Source organism: Chenopodium album, chromosome 26, assembly GCF_948465745.1.
Source record: "Chenopodium album chromosome 26, dcCheAlbu1.1, whole genome shotgun sequence".
Lineage (NCBI taxonomy): Eukaryota > Viridiplantae > Streptophyta > Magnoliopsida > Caryophyllales > Amaranthaceae > Chenopodium > Chenopodium album.
This window is the reverse complement of record NC_137859.1, coordinates 10,914,995-10,934,307: the sequence shown is the minus strand read 5'-3', so window position 1 is coordinate 10,934,307 and position 19,313 is coordinate 10,914,995. Positions and strand designations below refer to the sequence as shown.

The 19,313-nt window shown below is 35.2% G+C and overlaps 1 protein-coding gene across 2 annotated transcripts; it reads right to left on the bottom strand.

The window, feature by feature from the left end:
• Window positions 1-19: 19 nt before the first annotated feature.
• Window positions 20-17,648, bottom strand: LOC145618660 (uncharacterized). Of its 2 annotated transcripts, XM_081673434.1 has the most exons (19): window positions 17,491-17,648; window positions 16,484-17,149; window positions 13,944-14,144; window positions 13,667-13,750; window positions 12,694-12,753; window positions 10,242-10,286; window positions 9,308-9,507; window positions 8,688-9,176; window positions 8,421-8,508; window positions 8,119-8,313; window positions 7,946-8,035; window positions 7,751-7,813; window positions 5,790-5,864; window positions 5,017-5,067; window positions 3,138-3,215; window positions 2,534-2,668; window positions 861-968; window positions 696-761; window positions 20-493 (listed from the first exon to the last, which is right to left on the bottom strand). In XM_081673434.1, the coding sequence occupies exons 2-19, from the start codon at window positions 16,811-16,813 to the stop codon at window positions 419-421; spliced, it is 2,433 nt and encodes an 810-aa protein (XP_081529560.1). In that variant the 5' UTR covers window positions 16,814-17,149; window positions 17,491-17,648; the 3' UTR covers window positions 20-418. The 2 variants fall into 2 exon arrangements, with proteins under 2 accessions (XP_081529560.1, XP_081529561.1); XM_081673435.1 differs by lacking the exon at window positions 17,491-17,648 and having other exon boundaries at window positions 13,944-14,089; window positions 16,484-16,616.
• Window positions 17,649-19,313: the final 1,665 nt, after the last annotated feature.

Genomic DNA, 19,313 nt, shown 5'->3' with positions numbered 1-19,313 from the left:
GTAAGACAACACACCAATATGTGACAGATCAAATCAATTTTATTGGATGGATAAATATTAAATAACATTTACATTAGGTTGAACCACAGGCGCTTGATTGCGGCTCAGACAATTTTCCAAATGAATATAGGGATTTAACTTCCCTGAATAGCATATATGTATACTTGGGCTATGAGACTATGTTACAGATTTTCTTTCCTTTCTTTCCAAATAGCAATAGCTAGAAACTATGCAGATCTAGCTGTTTGTCAACCCCCCACCCCATCAAAAAAGAAAAAAGTGAGAATACAAGAGTAAACCTAACCATGTACTACCTACAAACACCAAGAGACCTATCTAACTGCAAGTAACTGCCTGATAGCTTGACAAGGGAGCATTCAGCATATTTTTCTATCTTGCCTGCTTTTCTGCATCTAAATTATGACGTCTCGTGCTCAAAGGTTGCCAAACGAGAGTCTGATAATACTGAAAACATTTGTGTGTCTACAAACAGCTGCAAAGCCAAAACCAAAGAGCATAAGCAATGGATTATGGATGTAATCGTCAACATAAATATAAATTGACCTTTATAATGCCTGAAAAAGAGAGGCTAAACAATGAAGGTTATGACAGAACTACCAGAACTATGAAACCAAAGTCTATAATAAGATGCAAACTGATTTAATACAAAGGGCTCAAAAGTCAAAAGGACAAACCTTAATGAATGGCCGGTCTCTGCTAGAAAAGGAATCAATAAAACTATCCTTTAGAAGTAGCGAGACCTGCAAATACAACACGAGAATTAAGATCCTTGTTCAAATTATCATTCAACCCTATTGTTCACCCGCCTAACTGCATAAATGTAATAGAGTTTCACTCACTCGATCGTTGTTTGATTGTACACTGGTGATCGTATTGGACCTTAGATCTGCACACAAGGACTCCATGTATCTCTTCATGACGTCTACAAATCGTGTGGCAGCTTCAGCCTGCAAATTCATCTAGAAAATTAAAATTGCCTGTAGAACAAGACACCAATACAGAAGTTTTCATTCTTGGAACCTAATGGATAAAGGTCGTGTACTTGATATGGAGTAGCATGCTAAGTCAATGTGTTCACAAGAAAAGGCTTTACAGCCGAAAGCTCTAGGCAATTACATATGTATAGGGCATAAATCTAAATCTTCTCTCTTCTGTGCCTACAGACATGCAGATCACTGAATACATGTAAAATTGAAGCTAGCAAACATGATGCATAGGTTAGGTTCATATTACCCCTTTGATCTTTTACTCATCCCAATTAATAGGCCAAGGACTATGAAATGAAAAAGAACTACAACTGGCAACTCCAACCCGGCCTATATCACCCATTTATGAGATTTTTATCTTTTTAAGGAAGCAATCAATGAGAATTAGTTTCCATCTAATTGGGGAAAATGAGGATAGTCCTGGATTTCACATTATATATTGAGCTCATATTGAACAATAAAAACGGAAAATTCCCATTATACAGGTGTTTTTTAATTTAATTTATTCTTTTTGCAATCTTGAGACAAGTCCTAAGCCTGATGTTGAGCCAGAAAAGAAATCAAGTATTAGCTGGAGTTAACAGCTGGACGATGCTTCCAACTTCACCCTAGAATCATAGAAAATCCTCAAGCTAAAGAATACTTAATTTGAAAAGTTATCATTAAGTTCCTGGCCTAAACTTAGCCCAACTAATGTTGTTTCAGGTTTATGTTAACCTTATTAGTTTAAAGAAACTTGAAAAGTTTAAATCATGATACACAAAGCTCCACCAACTCTATTAACCGGTACAAATCAAACAATGCAGAACGAATAATATTCAGAGCGCGCTTAAAAAGCTTCTTTTAGTCTCTCTTTGCTAGCTCTGCTTTATTGCCTCTAGCTATTTGCCAAAGACTACCGGCAACTCCCTGACAACACAACGTTAACCCTTGCTTGGTCGGTCTTGAGAGTCGCTAGGCCTTTCTTTTTTCTAGCTATGAGTATGTTCCTTAAACCAAAAGACTATGCAACTCTATTACTGTATCCTTTCCTTTTCATAGCCGGTCTGAAAACTTATTTCTTTAAATACTCATCACTTGATAGATGAACACGAGTTGCTCAATTTACAAACTCACAAAAAATCCTTAAAACATCCACAGGAACTTTTACGGCTATTACTGTGTCCACCTTTTGACGAATACAACTAGGGTGAGGGACTGATCATATGCCCCATTTGGTACCTCATCTCTTCTCATTATTGACACAGCAGCAACTTAGGAAAAAATATTTTAAGCTAAATGGTAAATGATCTACTACGTATTTAAAAAGATAATGTGGTAAGATATAAGGTACAAAGACATAAGATAGGACACAAGACAAGTTTGAAGATCCCCGGCATGTGTGTGTTTTCTATTATTATGACCTTGCATAAGACGAAAGCAAGAATCATATTTCCCGTAAAAAAAAAATCATAAAAAATCATACAAAGTATATATTAAACCACACTTGCTATTTTAGAAAAAAAAGAAAAGAAAAGTGAAAGTACCTGCTCCTCACTGCACTTATATACAGGATGCTTTTCAGCCATCATATAATGACCAGCCAATGCAGTATGAATTGGACGAAGTTCAGAATAGAGTTCCTTTCGTCGAGGAAGCAAGGGCAAAGAACACATTTTTACCTGCATCAACATATTTAAATGTGAAAAAGGACTCCCCATATCAGTGAAATACTGACAACACTAATATCAGTAGGATTGACAAGCATCATGGAATTGGGAATTTGAAGCTGGACTCTCTCTCTGGGTGTTTTGTCAGTATTTTAATCAGCCAAAGTACGCAGTAGTTCATATAAATCATACACTCCATTCCATTCTTTTATTTACACCAATTTGAGTTTTAGTTAATACATTTGTCAACCAAACTACACAGGAGCTTAATTCTATATCAAACATTGTACTTCCACCTGCAGCTTTCACCCAGCACATATCAACACATAGGTCATCGTTGCCGCGAGTAAATGTTATAAACAAACAGCCCAAGCAACAACATAAGATTTTCATGGCTTAAAAACTTAGATATTTCCATTCAGGTACCATGACATGCTGAACACAAATGTAATTGTGTTAACATCAAAAAAAGAGTGCAAACCTGGTCCTTAGCCACATTAACAAAGACAAGATTAGAAGTCTTAATCTTCAAGTCTGCTGGTTTATTCTTTAGACCAACCTGCAAACCAGAATTAATAGAGCTTCATCAGGATGACAATTTGCAGTGTTTGAAGACATGCATCGATCCAGAAAATCAATATCCACACATGAAACTAACACTCTCACCTTACAAGTCAATACATCAAATTCTTCAACAAACCAAAAAAAAAATATGGAGAGTATTGACAGAGGAGAAGCTCCCAAAGAAATAGGATGGCATTCTGTTCTGGCTTCATAAGGATAGCACTCCATACCAAGGCATTATATATTTAGTTCTATAACAAGTGCAAAACAAAGAAAAAAAGTTGTCCCCTAAACAGAAACCAACATCACGTATTAATTCAGTTTCTTAGAACCTCCCCATTTAGTAACTCTCAGAATCCTCTCTGTCACCTTAGCTCATAATAAAGCTAAATAAGTGGCTTTGTCCCATAATAATTGAAAAGTTCGGAAAATACCCCTGAGCTTTGCTTTAGCTACACGCGCCACTTGACTGCCATAATGGCAGCCTCAAAATCTGATATGCAGCCAATCCACAACCTCTAAAGAAAAAAAACCCAAGATTCCTCAAGCAAAACAAACAACCTCCTCTAGAGGTAACTTGCCACATCACAATGTAGAAATACATGTGAACATGACTCACTGGAAGCCCAGCAAAGCATAAAAATTTCTGTTGAAAAACCCTAAGCATGTCGGCAGCATCAATCCGACCCACTGCCACCAGACCACACAAAGTCACTCTCTTTTAAAGGAACCCTCTCCTTCTAAATAAAGTTCGCTACCTAAAAAACTGGAAATTGAGGGGGTTGAGTCAAGCCATTTACAGGAAAAGACCCTAACCATTCTATCCAAAAGAATATTTAAAATATAAAATAAAATAAAAACAATGGACAGTACACATAGTATTATACAAGAAACAGTGTGCCACTGCCAACATGTTTGAGTAGTTTGACATCATCTCAGGGGAGAACTAAGGAAACCCCACGGAAAGGCACCAAACTGAATTTAAGTGCACCACAAATATCATTGCCTGTAAATTATAGCTGAACATCATAACATTTCGCTCTAGCCACAGACCTTAACTTACAGTTAGACATCCTGATATCTTAAAATCAACTTCCCTTTATTCCCACTAAAACTTCATTAACCTCCTCCAATGCACCAAAATGGGTGATGAAGAAACCAACCCAGATCACAAACACCTCGCACCACACACACCTTACAATGTTGAAAAAGATGGTTTCAGATACAGCACTGTACACATTGCGTGCATGTATTAGTCCACAGATTGTTGTTGACCCTACCTAAGCATGTACTCACAATGGCTTTATCTTCCTAAAGACAATGGCTTTCCGCAAAAGTAAGCTACAGAACGAGAGGCAGGTGAAGACTTTTGGAAATGAGAATTGAAAGATGCACAAACCAAAATACAGGAAAAGTTACCTACACACAGATTCCTATCAGAAACTCTGAGAGGAACAAATCTCAATGCTACTCTTGAGGTTTTCCTCAGCCAAACTTCATAAAAAATATATTACCCCCGCACTATTAGAAACTCAAAATTTGAGTCATGATGAACAATTCCATCTCACTATTAAAGAAAGGCATTTAATATGCAATAGAATAAGAAAGCAAGGAAAATAATGTGAAACAGACACACGAGTAAATACATCTAATGATAAAGCAAGACGATGCAATAGTCAATATCAACAAACAGGCACCTTTTTTGGTAACTTGTGCATTCTAATGAAAATCCTGAAACAGATTCATCAAGACTAATTACAAAACTAGAATGTGAAGGCTAAATGCAATTGACTTACAATGTAAGGTACAGGAGCATCAAGAAAATCAAGCATCTTCACGGGGAGAATCTGCAGCAATGATAATATCAGAAAAAACAGCAATTAGATGTGATCCACAACGCTTAGCAAAATAAAATCATTAAATCCCAATATCATGAACTACATTAAGATACCCTTGGTGTTATTACTTATTAGCAATCAACAATAATTAGCTATAAAATGTCAGGATCTGAACAGCACTTGACTTTGCTTGATCTGTAAATAACATAGCTACATGACAGCTAAGGGCATGAGCTTATCTGCCTTAGCCCTCATCTACTACATACAGACACAGATTTCCCAAATTGTTTTTTTGTTCAAAGTTCATCAACTTCAATCCCATATATTTATTACTCCACAATAAATATAATAAAATCTCAGCTTGTATGCCATAATTATTCATAATTTTCATTAAAACATAACTAAAGATATAAATGGTCAAAGGTGGGCCTTGGAGACCAACACAAAGACACAGGACATATAAATTTGAAGAGAAAGAATAGCCATAGAATTTGAGTTCTTGGGAATAGTTTGAAAAGTTAATCATCTTGCAGTTCCACTGTTATGAGATACTTGTCAAGATAATATCTACCATGAAACATATGCACAGCAAATGTTTCCACAGTCCAACTCTTTTTCCCTCGGACTGACATTGTGATCAAATATATGTAAACAGGGATAGATGCAGGAAGATGTTACGAAAGCGAATAATCCCATGGTAAATCACAAAATGAAGTGAAAAAATCACTTACTGATAGAAATAGGCTTTGCCATTCAAATGGACGAATCATAGGGATGATGGACAGCACTACAGCTGACAGAACACCCTGTAAAAGTCAATATAGCAGTGAGGAAGCAGTAACAGATAAACAGCTCATACTTAACAAAAAAAAAAAAAAAAAAAAAAAAAAAAAAAAAAAAAAAAAAAAAAAACCAAGAATATCGAAGAGCTAACTTCTTTGCATTTATGTGATGCCTTAACATCTCAGCGTTAAAAACAGTTGAGACATAGGAGAGATAGAACACACTTTGTATGTTTCTACAGTAAACACACTTCAAACTCAAGAAGACACTTAACATCTCAGGATAAACCACACTAGCCAAGTAGCCATCTAAGAATCAAAAATTGTTTTCTTCCATAAATCCTACTTGTTATATTTCACCTTATATGATGTATCCATCAACCACCAGCAATGTTTACATTCAAATATACAATAAAAAGGTTCACTAAAGGCTTGTAACTTAAATGAGAGAGGGATACACTTTCAGGAAAACCCATTCAAGTTAACAGGTTGTCTCCCACACTCTATCTTACAGGCACCTCACTGGAGATCTTTCCCAGATTGCCCCACACAGCCACTGCAGAATTGACCCAATACATAAAACCTTAAACGGTGGATCCAAAACAGGAAATGAGACTATAGTTTGCAATTAATACTCAACAAAACCTTATTACTACAAATATATATAATGTTAGCACGGTGATTGTAGTTCTCTAGCGTCGGTGTGGAGAAATGATGTAGAATTGTAGATCACTCTAGGCACTGAACTCCTCTCTTTTCAAGTTATCAGAAAAAGGAAGTCTAACCTTGCCCTTCATTTAACCCTTCCAGTACAAAGCCGGGATAGATTCTCACTTCACTACAAAAGCTATTCTAGAAATCCTGAAACTATGTATTATACTCCCTCCGTATTTAATTAATTGCTCCACTTTCCTTTTGCAGACATAGTTAAATAATTGCTCCATTTCCTTTATTTGAAACTTTGAATATTTTACTATTTTCCTCCCCATTAGTGGTCCCTCATATCATATTTTAATATTTTTCGTATTCTCTCTCCTCCCCACTTATACCCACTTTTGCTTTATTAGATTTTTTTTTATTCTTTGACCAACCCCACTTCAATCATAAAACAATACTTTCTACTATTCCTCCTAAAACTCCATGTCTAGAGAAGTGGAGTAATTAATTAAATACGGAGGGAGTACATCAATAACATAAAAGAGTCATTTGAGTAATTACATATTATAAGTTCTCTTTTAGGTGGATATCAAAATGGAAAATTAGAAAACTTGAAGCTGGTTTTATTGTGAAGAAAACAGTCTTGAGAAAAATATTCCTTAAAATTTGACATCATTAAACTATCATTAATTCATTAGATGTTTGTTGTCAAGCCATCATTGCATATGTATCACAATTCCTTCTAGGGCCTTGTCTTCTTTAAAAAATAATTTTCAATAAAAAATTTCCAATTCCAGTAAAAATAACATTTTAGTAAAAATAATTTCAGCTTAGTAAAAATCAGTAACTTTAAAGAAGACATATAGTATAGAATCAATAAAATAATTTCAAATCAGTAAAATTAATTTCAGTTTATTAAAAATAATTTCACTTCAGCAAAAATAATTTCAGTTCAGGCCTTAATATGCAATACTTTTTTTTGTTATCTGAAAACAATATATTCTCCTTTCACAACAAAATCCTAATCAGTAAGTTTGCTTACAGTTTCCTAAGGTGCACGATAAAGTTTCAAGATCAAGTGAGCCAAGAGTCATGATACAAGCCAGTAGAGCTAGACTTTTGCAAAACCAGGTTTGTAATTGGACACCACTCATTAAAGGCACTTCAATCAATCCCAAAATAAAGGGGACAAAGTAGGGAAATCAGAAAGGTTTTATTCTCAAACAAATGAAATTGATAAAATAGAATTTTACCAGATTAGATCCGTATACAACCACTTGTTTCTCCAACAATACTCCAGTAAGCAAAGCCAAGATCTGAAAGATAGATTGTAGATGGTGAAACTTATGTTAAAAATGTATCGGCATTATTTTAAAAATAAAAATAAAATAATAAGATAAAAAATAAACCAAAGCCCCACAAGCGAGGATAAGTCAGCATATACATACACTATCAAGAGAAAGCACTCGACAGATGGTTGCAGTGGTCCAAACAGATAATGCAACAGCTTCCTCTGCAGCTGCTAATCTTGCATTGGCCTGAAAGTCACAACAACACTAAGACAAACACTCCTTGATATAAGCTACTCCTGACTATAAAGTAGATCCATGAAAAAGCATACCTCAGCAGATTTAACTGGATCACACAACTCTATGTCTAACGAAACTTCATCTATACCAAGATCAGAATCCGAACAGCGTCTGTACGTGATGGCTTGCAGATGCTCAAGTGGCTGAAAAATTACTTCGTTCCCCCGAGGAGGAATAGGAAGGGAGCCATAAGTGCAAACTATCTGTAGCAAATCATTCTTATTCTCCTGTAAGAGAGCATACATGAGATCAAACTTCTTTTAAACCATGAAGGACAACTGCCACAGATTACAAGTAAAGGTCTTCTTTTATAGAATGAACAAGGTAAACAAACCTTAGCCCATTCCATACTCATAAAATCGCCTGAGTAATCACTATCCTGGTTTGAAAAACAATCATCTTCATCCATGCTTCTCACTGAACTGTCAAAACAAACCAGTATGATTATAGATTGTGCTGAATTTATGGCAATTTTACCACAGCGGGTATACATGCAAGGACTAACACATGATGCAAGAGAGATCTTGGGAGGTGCATGAATGTTATCAGGATAACCTGGCTTATAGTATCTAACTCAATATTACAGTGTAAGCTGTTATACCTGTACAAAGACAGAGAGCTATTGCTTCTCTCCAGCTTGAGATTGTCAGCCTGGGATGACAAGACAGCCTCAGGTGAGCAAGTACCATTTTCATAATTCTCTAATGGTCTAGCAAAACCATTAGCACAGCATTCAGATGCATCAGAAGCAAGATCATCAGAATCTTGTAGATTTCTTTTTCCTTCCTGATCTATCTCTTTAGAAGGACCAAAATCTGAGGCCTCGCTCGCATTTGATGGAGATAGAGTTTCCCCGATTTTTGAAGACGCAGATGAGATCTCATCTTCAGTTATAATACCAGCAGCAGCAGCGGTGAGGGCTATTGCACTATCAACAGGAATCGCTGATGACATCCACTCTGTTTCCTTAGTAGGTGAGTCAAGACTTCCATACGGTCCCCTTGAAGGGGAGGGGGAGGGAGAGTAGCCACAAAGACTCATTTCATTAACAAATTGCGTTATACGATTCAAACGCTCCTGTGAAATAATACTGCCATAAAAGACAAAGAATTCAATTGCACAAACTGGACAAGAAGAATCCATAGAAAAGAACATGGGAGGTGAAATTGTTCTCAGTTTTCACATTCAGAAACCAACAGAGTCCAGTAGATATATTCTAACCTGTTGAGCATCTCGTAGTGCAGCTCAAAGAAAGGAACTCTAGTAAGCAAACAGTAGCAGCGGGGTGCGGAGACCAGAAACCGGCTGCCTCCAACAGATGGATTACACAGGGGTGATGAAGAACCCAAGATGGCAGGTAGCCTCTGAACAATTTCTGGTACATGCAGGCAAACACCATACAGTGTTCCATTATCTGCAGCCTAATTCAAGATAAGATAACTCAGTATCAAATGTCAACACCCCCCCCCCCCCAACCCCCCACCCCCACCCTTTCTTGTATAACTGACAATAAACCAAAGAAGATGCTTGACTAACAAAAAAAAAATTGGTTCAGAAGAATAAGCAATATACATAGTATAATAAAAACTCAGTACGGAATAATAATACTGGAGATGATAACACTCAAATTTAATGAAATGGAGACTGCAAACAAGATCTTGAACACAATATAACAAAGAAATATTTCAATTGGTAATACGAACATTTTTCAACCTCACATTTGGTTCATCAGGCAAGCAAGTATAAAAAAACCAACAGAATTTTGAGTTCATTTGTGGCAAAGACAAACCAATGCTATAGCTTGTCAGCTAATAATTTCAATTAAGCTGTGTCGTAACTGAAAGTTGTGAAACCTTATTTGTGGCAAAGACAAACCATTGACAGATTCAGGCCAAATTAGTGAAGTAATATTAATAAACAAGGCATGATACGATGGTATCCTGTCAAGTTACTACAATCGCCATTTTTCAGATCATTTCTTCACAAGTAACATTATTATTGATCAAGCATACATACGATGATGCTTTGAAATATTTGGTGGGAGGGGAGGGGGGTAAATATAATTATATATTCAATTTCCAAATTGTAAATTGCATTGTACTTTAACTAGAAACAACTCTGCAAACACATCTTACTTCAGACTGTAATAATTTACCTTCAATGAGAAAACAAATGCCAAATCATCCCTACCCATATGCTCCTGAAAAATAAAAATATTAAATTTAGCTAGGATAGCTTTTCTTTATTGTGCTACATAAACAGTTGCAAATACAATATAAATCAACGTTAAAAGCAATTAAACAAGCATAAATCCAGTTGTAATTCTATCACCCTTCGCACCAATCACCACAGTAAACCTTTGTGGCCATATAATGCAAAATGTGCCAGCATCAAATTTTGGCAGCAGATTATATATGACGAGGAATAACTATTTGTACGCAAACATATAAAACTCTCACTCTCCTCTATAGCTATAATAATATGACTATTCTCTCTTCTGATCTTCTCTAACCCACCTTCCTATTGCTATTAGCCTTTCACATCAACCCTCAAACTCAATTATGAACATAAAAGTACAGTACAACCTTAGCCACATGACTTTATATACATCATCTCATATAAATGGCTTCTGATACTGGAGGGTTGGTTCCCAATATACACACATCTATTACCCATGTTCTTAATAGGACACTAATATCAATGAAAAAGAATTTACTTTAAAAATGAAGACAATCGTACATCAGAGAAGGTGTTCTAGTCTCTCAAGGGATTTGTGAGGGGTAGCCAATTATTTTGCTATCTTTAATATGGTGATAATCCTAAGGCTTAAATGGTTACTTCCAATGGTGGGAAAAAAGTAAAATCTATCCGAAGGCACAGATTTTCTTCATGCAATACTCATTGCATAGCTAATGAGAGATGATTGGTAATGCTAAGCACTGAGGTATGGAAGTGTGATTTATTTTGTATCAAAGTAACCTAGAGGGTTAGTTGGTTTTTCATATAAGGCAATTGGTTTTCATTCTAGTCAGAGCAAGCTGATGAAGGATTGAGTTTTTACTTTAAGGGCTAAAATGAGAAAGGTGATGGGTTGATGACTTAAGGTAAAGATAGGATAGTGTGTCATCTCCCATCTGAATATTATCATTCCATTAAAATGTCAAAATTCATAAATATTCTCTCCATCTAACCAAGAATATATGGATATTCCAATGAAGAAATACACTTTGCTAGGATAAGCGGAAATGAAGAGAAAGAAAGGGGAGGAAACGAAGGAAGAGGGTACATGTTCCCTTGTTTGGATAAGAGGCCGTGGGTAGACAGGAGAGAAATAGGGAGGGATCCATTTTCCCTTCCTCCTTAATAAACACAATCCCTCCAAAATTGGACAGATTTGAAGGGATAACAAAGCTCCACCTTCCCCTACCTTACTTTCCCTTCCCCATCCTTCTCTTTCCCTCATTTTCTTTTGCGTTCTAGATATCTAAATAAAGTGATAGTCTGCAGAACTACCAATTTTATGAAGAGATAGGCTATTTTTTTTATTGTACAATGATTGTGGCATACTGGCAATAGAGTGATAAAGAACAAGAAGAACCCATGAAATGATTGACAAAATGGCAGATATTGAATCTTCCTACTCAAGCCCATGGATGTTGGTAACCCAAGCATATTCTATATTTTTCCGAAAGGCTAGGTTTTAAATGAGTTAGCATGCTAAATTAGGCCATGATAGATTGATAGAAGTCTCTGTGGACAAAAGAGAAATCTCTTTTCACATTTGTCCCTCATCTTCACCATCTTTGAATTTTCATAATCCCCCTTCAAAGCCCGACAAAAAGAAGGATCATACTTTTCAAGCAATTTTTCTTTTCATGAAAAACAAGAGTAGAAGAGAGATGGACTCGTAGATATGGTGGTGGACTTCATTTTCCTAGTAATAGCATAATGGCAATTTGCATGGCATTTATTCATTGGTAACATCTCCAATCATTTACAAAACCTCAAACATGCAACAACCTTTCCCTTTGGCCACTTACAATTGGAATAGAAACTGTCAAAGAGGAGACCTTTGCATGAACAACATATTCGTAAAGGCTACACTACTGATAAAATGCAGAATCAACAACCCTCAGATGCGCTCTTCCCCAGATGTCTGTCTCCTGTGCTTACATGGCTATGAGCCTGGGGGTCGCCTCTTTTTGCATATCAAAGTGGTTAAAGTCCTCTGGAAGACACTAACTGCAATCACAGGTGCTGAGCGCATTTATTCATCTTTTTTACAATAATTCTACTGTATTTAAAGGCCAGCTATGTTACACTTCATAATTTGGTGATTTGAGGTTAGAAATGAGAAAACAAACCTAAGTTCCACACATAAGAATGGGGTCCTCAAATAGCAAGGCTAATGGGGATATTACAGGTGACATTGGTTAAACTTCATTTCACAAAATAATAAATAAAAGATTTTGTAACTAATAGAATGTCAAAACTACAAGAAATAATATAAATTCAGAAATAACCATTAGCCCTTGGAGGCTTGGAGTATAAACGAGTGCATGAGATACCAATTTTCAGTAACAACATAACAAGAATACAGAATCTACCTGCCCATAAACAAGTGAATTCAAGTCGCTCAGGGATGGACTTCTCTCCATTAGCCGAGCCTGTAGTTGAACAAACAAACATATCTTACAAAAGGCACACCAATACTATATAATAAGCAAAGGAAATTCCCATATCAGTACAAAATACACCAGAAAAGCTTAGAATTAGAAGTCATAGTGACTTTCCAATAGTGGCACACTGATGATGATGATAATAGCAAAAGAAAAAATTAATAAAAAATTACCATACAACATCATGAAGAAAACGAATCAAGGTCACTAAAGAAAATTTAATGCTAGTTGACATTGTATGATTCCATCACACATCAACAGAACTTCAGATGAAGGAGATATTCAGCTACAAATCAACAGTGCCAACAATTCAATCTCGCAAGAAGAATAGTGTTGGCCTTGTTGCCTTGCTGCAATGACATTCTCATATGCCTAGTGAAATGGAAACCACACTAACCTCTAAGACCAGGTAGCTATCTTCTGATCATTTATATCCCTCAGCAGACTACCCAAAACTCTACTTCTTGAAATTCAAGAAGCACTTGAATTATAATATCAATAGACATTAAGCTTTTGAAAGCATTAGAAGTACCAAAATTTTAGGCAATAGCAAATAAAATTATAACAGGGCGTCCTCTAAGGGCAATGTTGATAAGATCATAGGTCAAGAGTGTACTATATGTCTATATTCAACTTGTTTTACAACTTTAGTTCAGAGGTCAAAGATAACTGGTTCATAAACAAGTATCAAAATCAGTACATGACTAATTATAGCAAAGTAGTATATAAAGTTTTAAATAAAATATAACTAAAAGGAAACTATTTTCATAGATTAGCATACTGCAAGTTCTGATACAATATTCTAAGCAAAACCAAAGGTTACATTTCGTGAAACCAAACAAGTTGCATTAATTCAGACACAATGCAAAATCAAAATATTAATCATGAGTTGCATGAAAACCTTGACACCTCCGGGGAAAGTAAATGCACATAAATCCTTAACGCGCATAGGCAGTCTCTTCCCATGTGGATATTTAAAAATTATCTGCACGCAAAAAGAGCATCATTACATACAATCACAATCATGAGTTAAACAAGTCCATGCTAATTCAAAAAATGTAGCTTGGACTAGCATTGTCCCAAAATTTCCCTACTTCATTTTTATGGATATATCGGTAGACCTTGAATCTCTACAGGAATAAGTAAGTAATGATACATATCGTTATTCAGGATCAAACCTGAGGATCCAGCACGGGAGATGAGGGACCACGATAATTCATGGATCTTCCATCCAATTCTTCTGATTTAGCCACTCCTGCCTCCCACCTTTTCTTTCTAGCAAAGGCATCCTCGACAGCTTCAAGATTAGCATCAGGATGTAGACCTGTAACTATGAAGTGTTCAAATAATGAAGTGGGCTCCTGATATTGGGTACGATCCTGAGGAAGCCACATGGTGCAAGTTATTTAAGACCAAATGAGAAAGTACGATTAAAAAATACGTCGATGAACAGCATAAGAGAAATACTGAAAACACAGTTGACAACCACCCTGACCAACCCCCTTTACACCGTGAAGGTGGAAGGAACAAACTAGAGCTAAGGACAAAAACATCAAGCTGGCAGCATATTTAATTTTTCAACCTTGCTGACCCTACGAGCAAATCATTTTATCTTTAACTTTCAATCAATACAAGAAAGCAGCATTCCCGTCATAAACTATATGCCCAGAAAAACTCTGCCTTTACTATGGCCAATTCAAATTATTTCAAATAGAAAAGTTAAAAATTCAAGGGGTACATTGAAAACCAATAATAATAAAAAGAGCCATTCCTTTCACCGGATACATCTCCAACAAGTCCAGTACTCACCTATGCTACTTACACCAACACAGCTTTTGTAAACTGACGTGTTTAAAGATAGAGAAAAATGGACATAAGCAGACTCAGATTCAGACACATGCAACAAAGCTCAGGTATAATATTGATTGCAACTTTATCTCCTGATCTCCTTCTATGAAACTCCTACCTGTAAAACTGTGCCTCAAATGTTCATCAGGTTGATCACAAATGATAATTGAGATGTAAATGAACAAGTTGTTACCCCCCATTCCAACACACTCACCAAAATTTCATGCCCTAATACCACCTAATTTAGTGATGACTGATGATTTATACCAAAACCATCTAAATAAAGTACTTGATGATGCAGTTGAGGTTGATATAAGACCTCAGGTCAAACCTGAACACCAAGCACTCTAATTTTTCCATGAGGGGCACTATGATATTTTTCCATGGGGAGCACTATGATAATTTTCCATAATATATTTACCAAATAGGGAAATGGTGCTACGCGGTTACAGACTATACTACTATAGAGTGCTTGAGGATAAGAAACAGCCAACAACTTGCACAAAACTTTGTCAAACTCCAATACGTATAATCTCATATGTGGACATAGCTAAAGTTATTTCCCTCTTTCGATTTCAAGGTCTGTGGACATAGCAGTAAACGTTATACAAGAAAAGCTATCAGATAATTTGAATCTAAGCTGTTCCATTCAAGCTCAACACAAAGGTTACACACCACATTATGTGGCTGATGTAGGCAAGGACAGCTTGTGAGTTTGAATCCAAGAAAGCTCATCAAAACTGAAAAGATGATGCTTTTTTTTCTGGCCAAGCAGAAAAAAAATAGTTGAAACCGTGCAAGACTGTCAAAAGGGGTTCTAAATCTTATTTTAGTAAATGTGAAAGTTGAATTTGGAAAGATATAAAGATGCAACTTAAGATGAAGACAAACCGAGCAAGTTGAAGAAAGACAGAGGGGTCAGCATTATATTCAGATGTGACAGATACGGTGAAATTCTTTTAGAAGACATGCTACAAGATAGAACTTTCATGAGATATAGCATACAGCAACCTTTAAGGGACTTTGAGTCTTCAAAAAAACCAACAATGTGGACACAGGGAAGCCAGATTTTCATGATTTTAAAAGCTAATGCTAATTAGCAACGATTACAATACTTTCAACATGGAAAAGGACAGCAATCACCCAATTACAATTTACAAGGACCATCCACAAGAAAAAGGACTCCAAAGCAAACGTGTAATATGACAATATAAACTTAAAAATACTAATAACATAGACCTTAAATTTTACTGTTGACATTCATAAATCAACAACCAGAAATCACATTCAATTGAAAATGCACAACACAAAAACTTTTCCATAAATCACTCTAACTAAATCAACTTCAAACATTATCCTCTGCACCAATAATAATCTGTCATATGGCTCATACCATAATTTACAAATATTAGCCTAAATTAAATGGGTATTCTTGCTTTCAGAATAAGCTAGTTATAGCAACTAGTCCACCATAAATGCTCTTAGATCCTAAGTGGTAACAGACTTATTGAAATGCAGCGTGAATTAAAATGGGCAAGTGCACACTCATATTAGTCCTATATACTTGCGAAATAAAAATCAAGTGTGGTAACCCCATTGATTGAGCTCCCACCTGTGGTTCAATTTTCATCAACCTCAAATTGAGAGCTGGTATGGAAATATAGAGTGGTTTCATTCTTTAGACCTCGGTTTCCAGTCTTTGACCCTTACCCTCCCATTTGAAGCAAAATCTTTAGAGTCTAGACCTATTTAGTTCCCTCTTCAAAGTGCATCACATAGCAACCATATCTATTTTATAAAGTAAATAACTATCATATACGTACAGAAAGACTTTTCATATAATAAAAATTATTATACAGTATAAACATACTTGGGTATGAAGTTGATACCACTGGCGTTTCTGGTTTGCCAGCACCTCAGGGTTGAAACTAAACTTTCCATTTTCGTACTGTGTATTCCCACCCCACCGCCAAGCTTTCGATATCTGAGACTTTAAGTTTTGGAAACTATTACTTCGCCGGTGTGTATGGTTTACAACTTCACTCTGACTTCGTTTGTGCCCCGTCCAAACGGGTGATGTGTTTGCACTACTCAGGTATTCATTTGCCACCCTAACTGCCTCCTCAGATATCTGGTGCAAAACCCACAGCGGCGAAGATGGACGTTCTTCAGGTACATCAACATCCCCTTTTAACTCCATTTCACTAAAATCTTAGCTCATCCTATGTCATTCATGTACCAAATTCTTCATCACTACCAATATCAATTGGCAAAACCCAACACCATTAAAATCAGCAAATCGAAAATTCCCCCTCTTCAGATTATACCAAACCAAAATCAACAATTCTATGATTTATAGCAGCCCAATTATGCAATAAACAGACCCACCAAATTAAAAAAGCCGATTCGCTTTCGAGTATCTCCAATGATCCTCAAACCCAAACACTGCTCAAACAGAAATTGGACACAAACTTTTACAAAAAATTGAATAAAAAAAAGTTTGTACTTCCTTTTGTAACTTGCACGATCAAATTTCCTGTATGTCAAAGATTAAAAATAACATTGAAATCAACATAACCCAGAAAATTAAAAATTAACTATATACAAAAACTAATAAAAATCCAATCAAACATCCATCTATCTAGTCATTTTCTACATACCCATATGAGGAAATCAAGACATTTAACTTTTCAAAGCAATAAATTATAATAACATGAACAAAATTTGCAAAGGGTACAAATTATATTTTGAAATTAATCACTAAAATCACAAATCAACAAATATTACAGCATTTACAACACCCGCCAAATGAGGAAACCAAAAAAAAAAAAACTGCCCAGGAAAAAATTAACAAAAATGGAAAGTTTAAATTGATACCTTTTTGAAGTTTATTACTAGGGTTAAGGATTATTAAACAGAGATTCAGTTGAGATAGGAAGAAAAACTGGGGAAAAAGTAGGGAGAGAAAAAAAGAAAGAGGGAAGGAGGTAATGGAAAGGTCGTCAAAAATGGAAGGATGTAATAAGTACAGAAAGGTCAAGACTTCAACTTCAGCAATTGAGACCTTTTTTTTATTATTATTATTAGTGTACTCTGTTTTTAATTCGACAATAAACGAGAGTCACAAAAGATAATGATGTTATCGTTTAAGACAGAATACGATATTAAAGGTGTTAATTATCATTTAGGGACAATAAGTTATTGATAATAGTTTGTTGTTGGTAGACCCTTTGAAATTGAGAGAATGTTGTTTTGTGAATAATGGTGATCAAATGGGACCCACAAGAACCAATGTTGAACTTGGTCACTTGGAAAATTGATGGCCACGTAGGAAATTAAAAATTATTTTAGATATTAGGATATTTTGGACAAAAAAAAATATATTGTTGTTGATGATGATGGGTAATTAGTAGATGGAATTGTTGTACTGGTTGCTAAAATTGGTTAAATTTTTGGTACTAAAAAGTTGGATTTAGGTGTTAGAATATGAAAGTCATTTTCTATGTCTAAAAAGGGTTACCTTTTGGTTCAAATATTGACACCTTTGATTTTTCTATACTTAGGTTTTTACTAATGTTGTTCCTTTAAGTTATAGTTGTATACATCAAAATTATGACATACACAATTTCAACTAAAGGAAAAGGAAACTAGGCAAAATTCCAAGGGAAAAAAAAAAAAAAAAAAAAAAAAAAAAGGATAATTTATTTTAAGGAATGAAAAGAAAGACAAATTAATAATATGCTTATACATAGTACAAAGCAAAATATTTATGCAGTTTACACAATTATTAGTATGTTTTCAACAATTTGTTTAGTATGCAAATTTAATGACGATGATGTGTTTTTTAATGCAATAATGACGATTATGGGCGATGGTAATATATACTGATATTCATAATGTATTTTCAGAAATGAGTCTAATGGCCACGTCATGATGTATGCTAGTTTAGCCCAAAATCATGTATTTTCGATTATTCATAACGTACTAATAAAATTAAGTCAGCTCCAATCATTCTTTGTATACGTGATACTGTAAATTATATAATGTTGTAACACTAATGCATGGCGATGAAATTACATCACAACAATATAGTTAAGGACCACGTTCCACCATTTTAGCTCCTAAATTATATGGAAGCCAATGTATAGCTCCTAAATACGGAGTATATTTGTTTTAACATGTTATGTAAACAAGAACGGCAAGATCAGATCTGTTAAAATCAAAACATAGATTTGCATAACATAATCCCAACTGTCTCCTTGAAGAAACCAGTTAATCAAACCATGCATTAGAGATTTAGACCAATCACTCCTAACTAGACAACACACACTTAAAACAAATATTATAAATTTGATGAAATTTCTATTAATAAACATAAAAGTTTGGTGATAATTTGACCACATAATCCATCCAATTAGAGTATAAAATTCATACTAATAAAGACCTAATACCAAATTTAATAATTATTTATAAAATTAAGGATATTCATAAAAGTTGTTCTAAATGCTTTGACCAAACGCAGCCGTACTAAATTAATATTAATAATAAAAATTACTAAAATCAATAAAAAAAAAAAATGATAAGGGAGCAGCAGCTTAGCACGTGATAGAAGCTCCCTTAAAACATGCTTAGCAATAAGGTCTCTAAACAGTAACCGACAACTGTCTAAATTAACCTGTGGGTCCCACATATTTGACTAC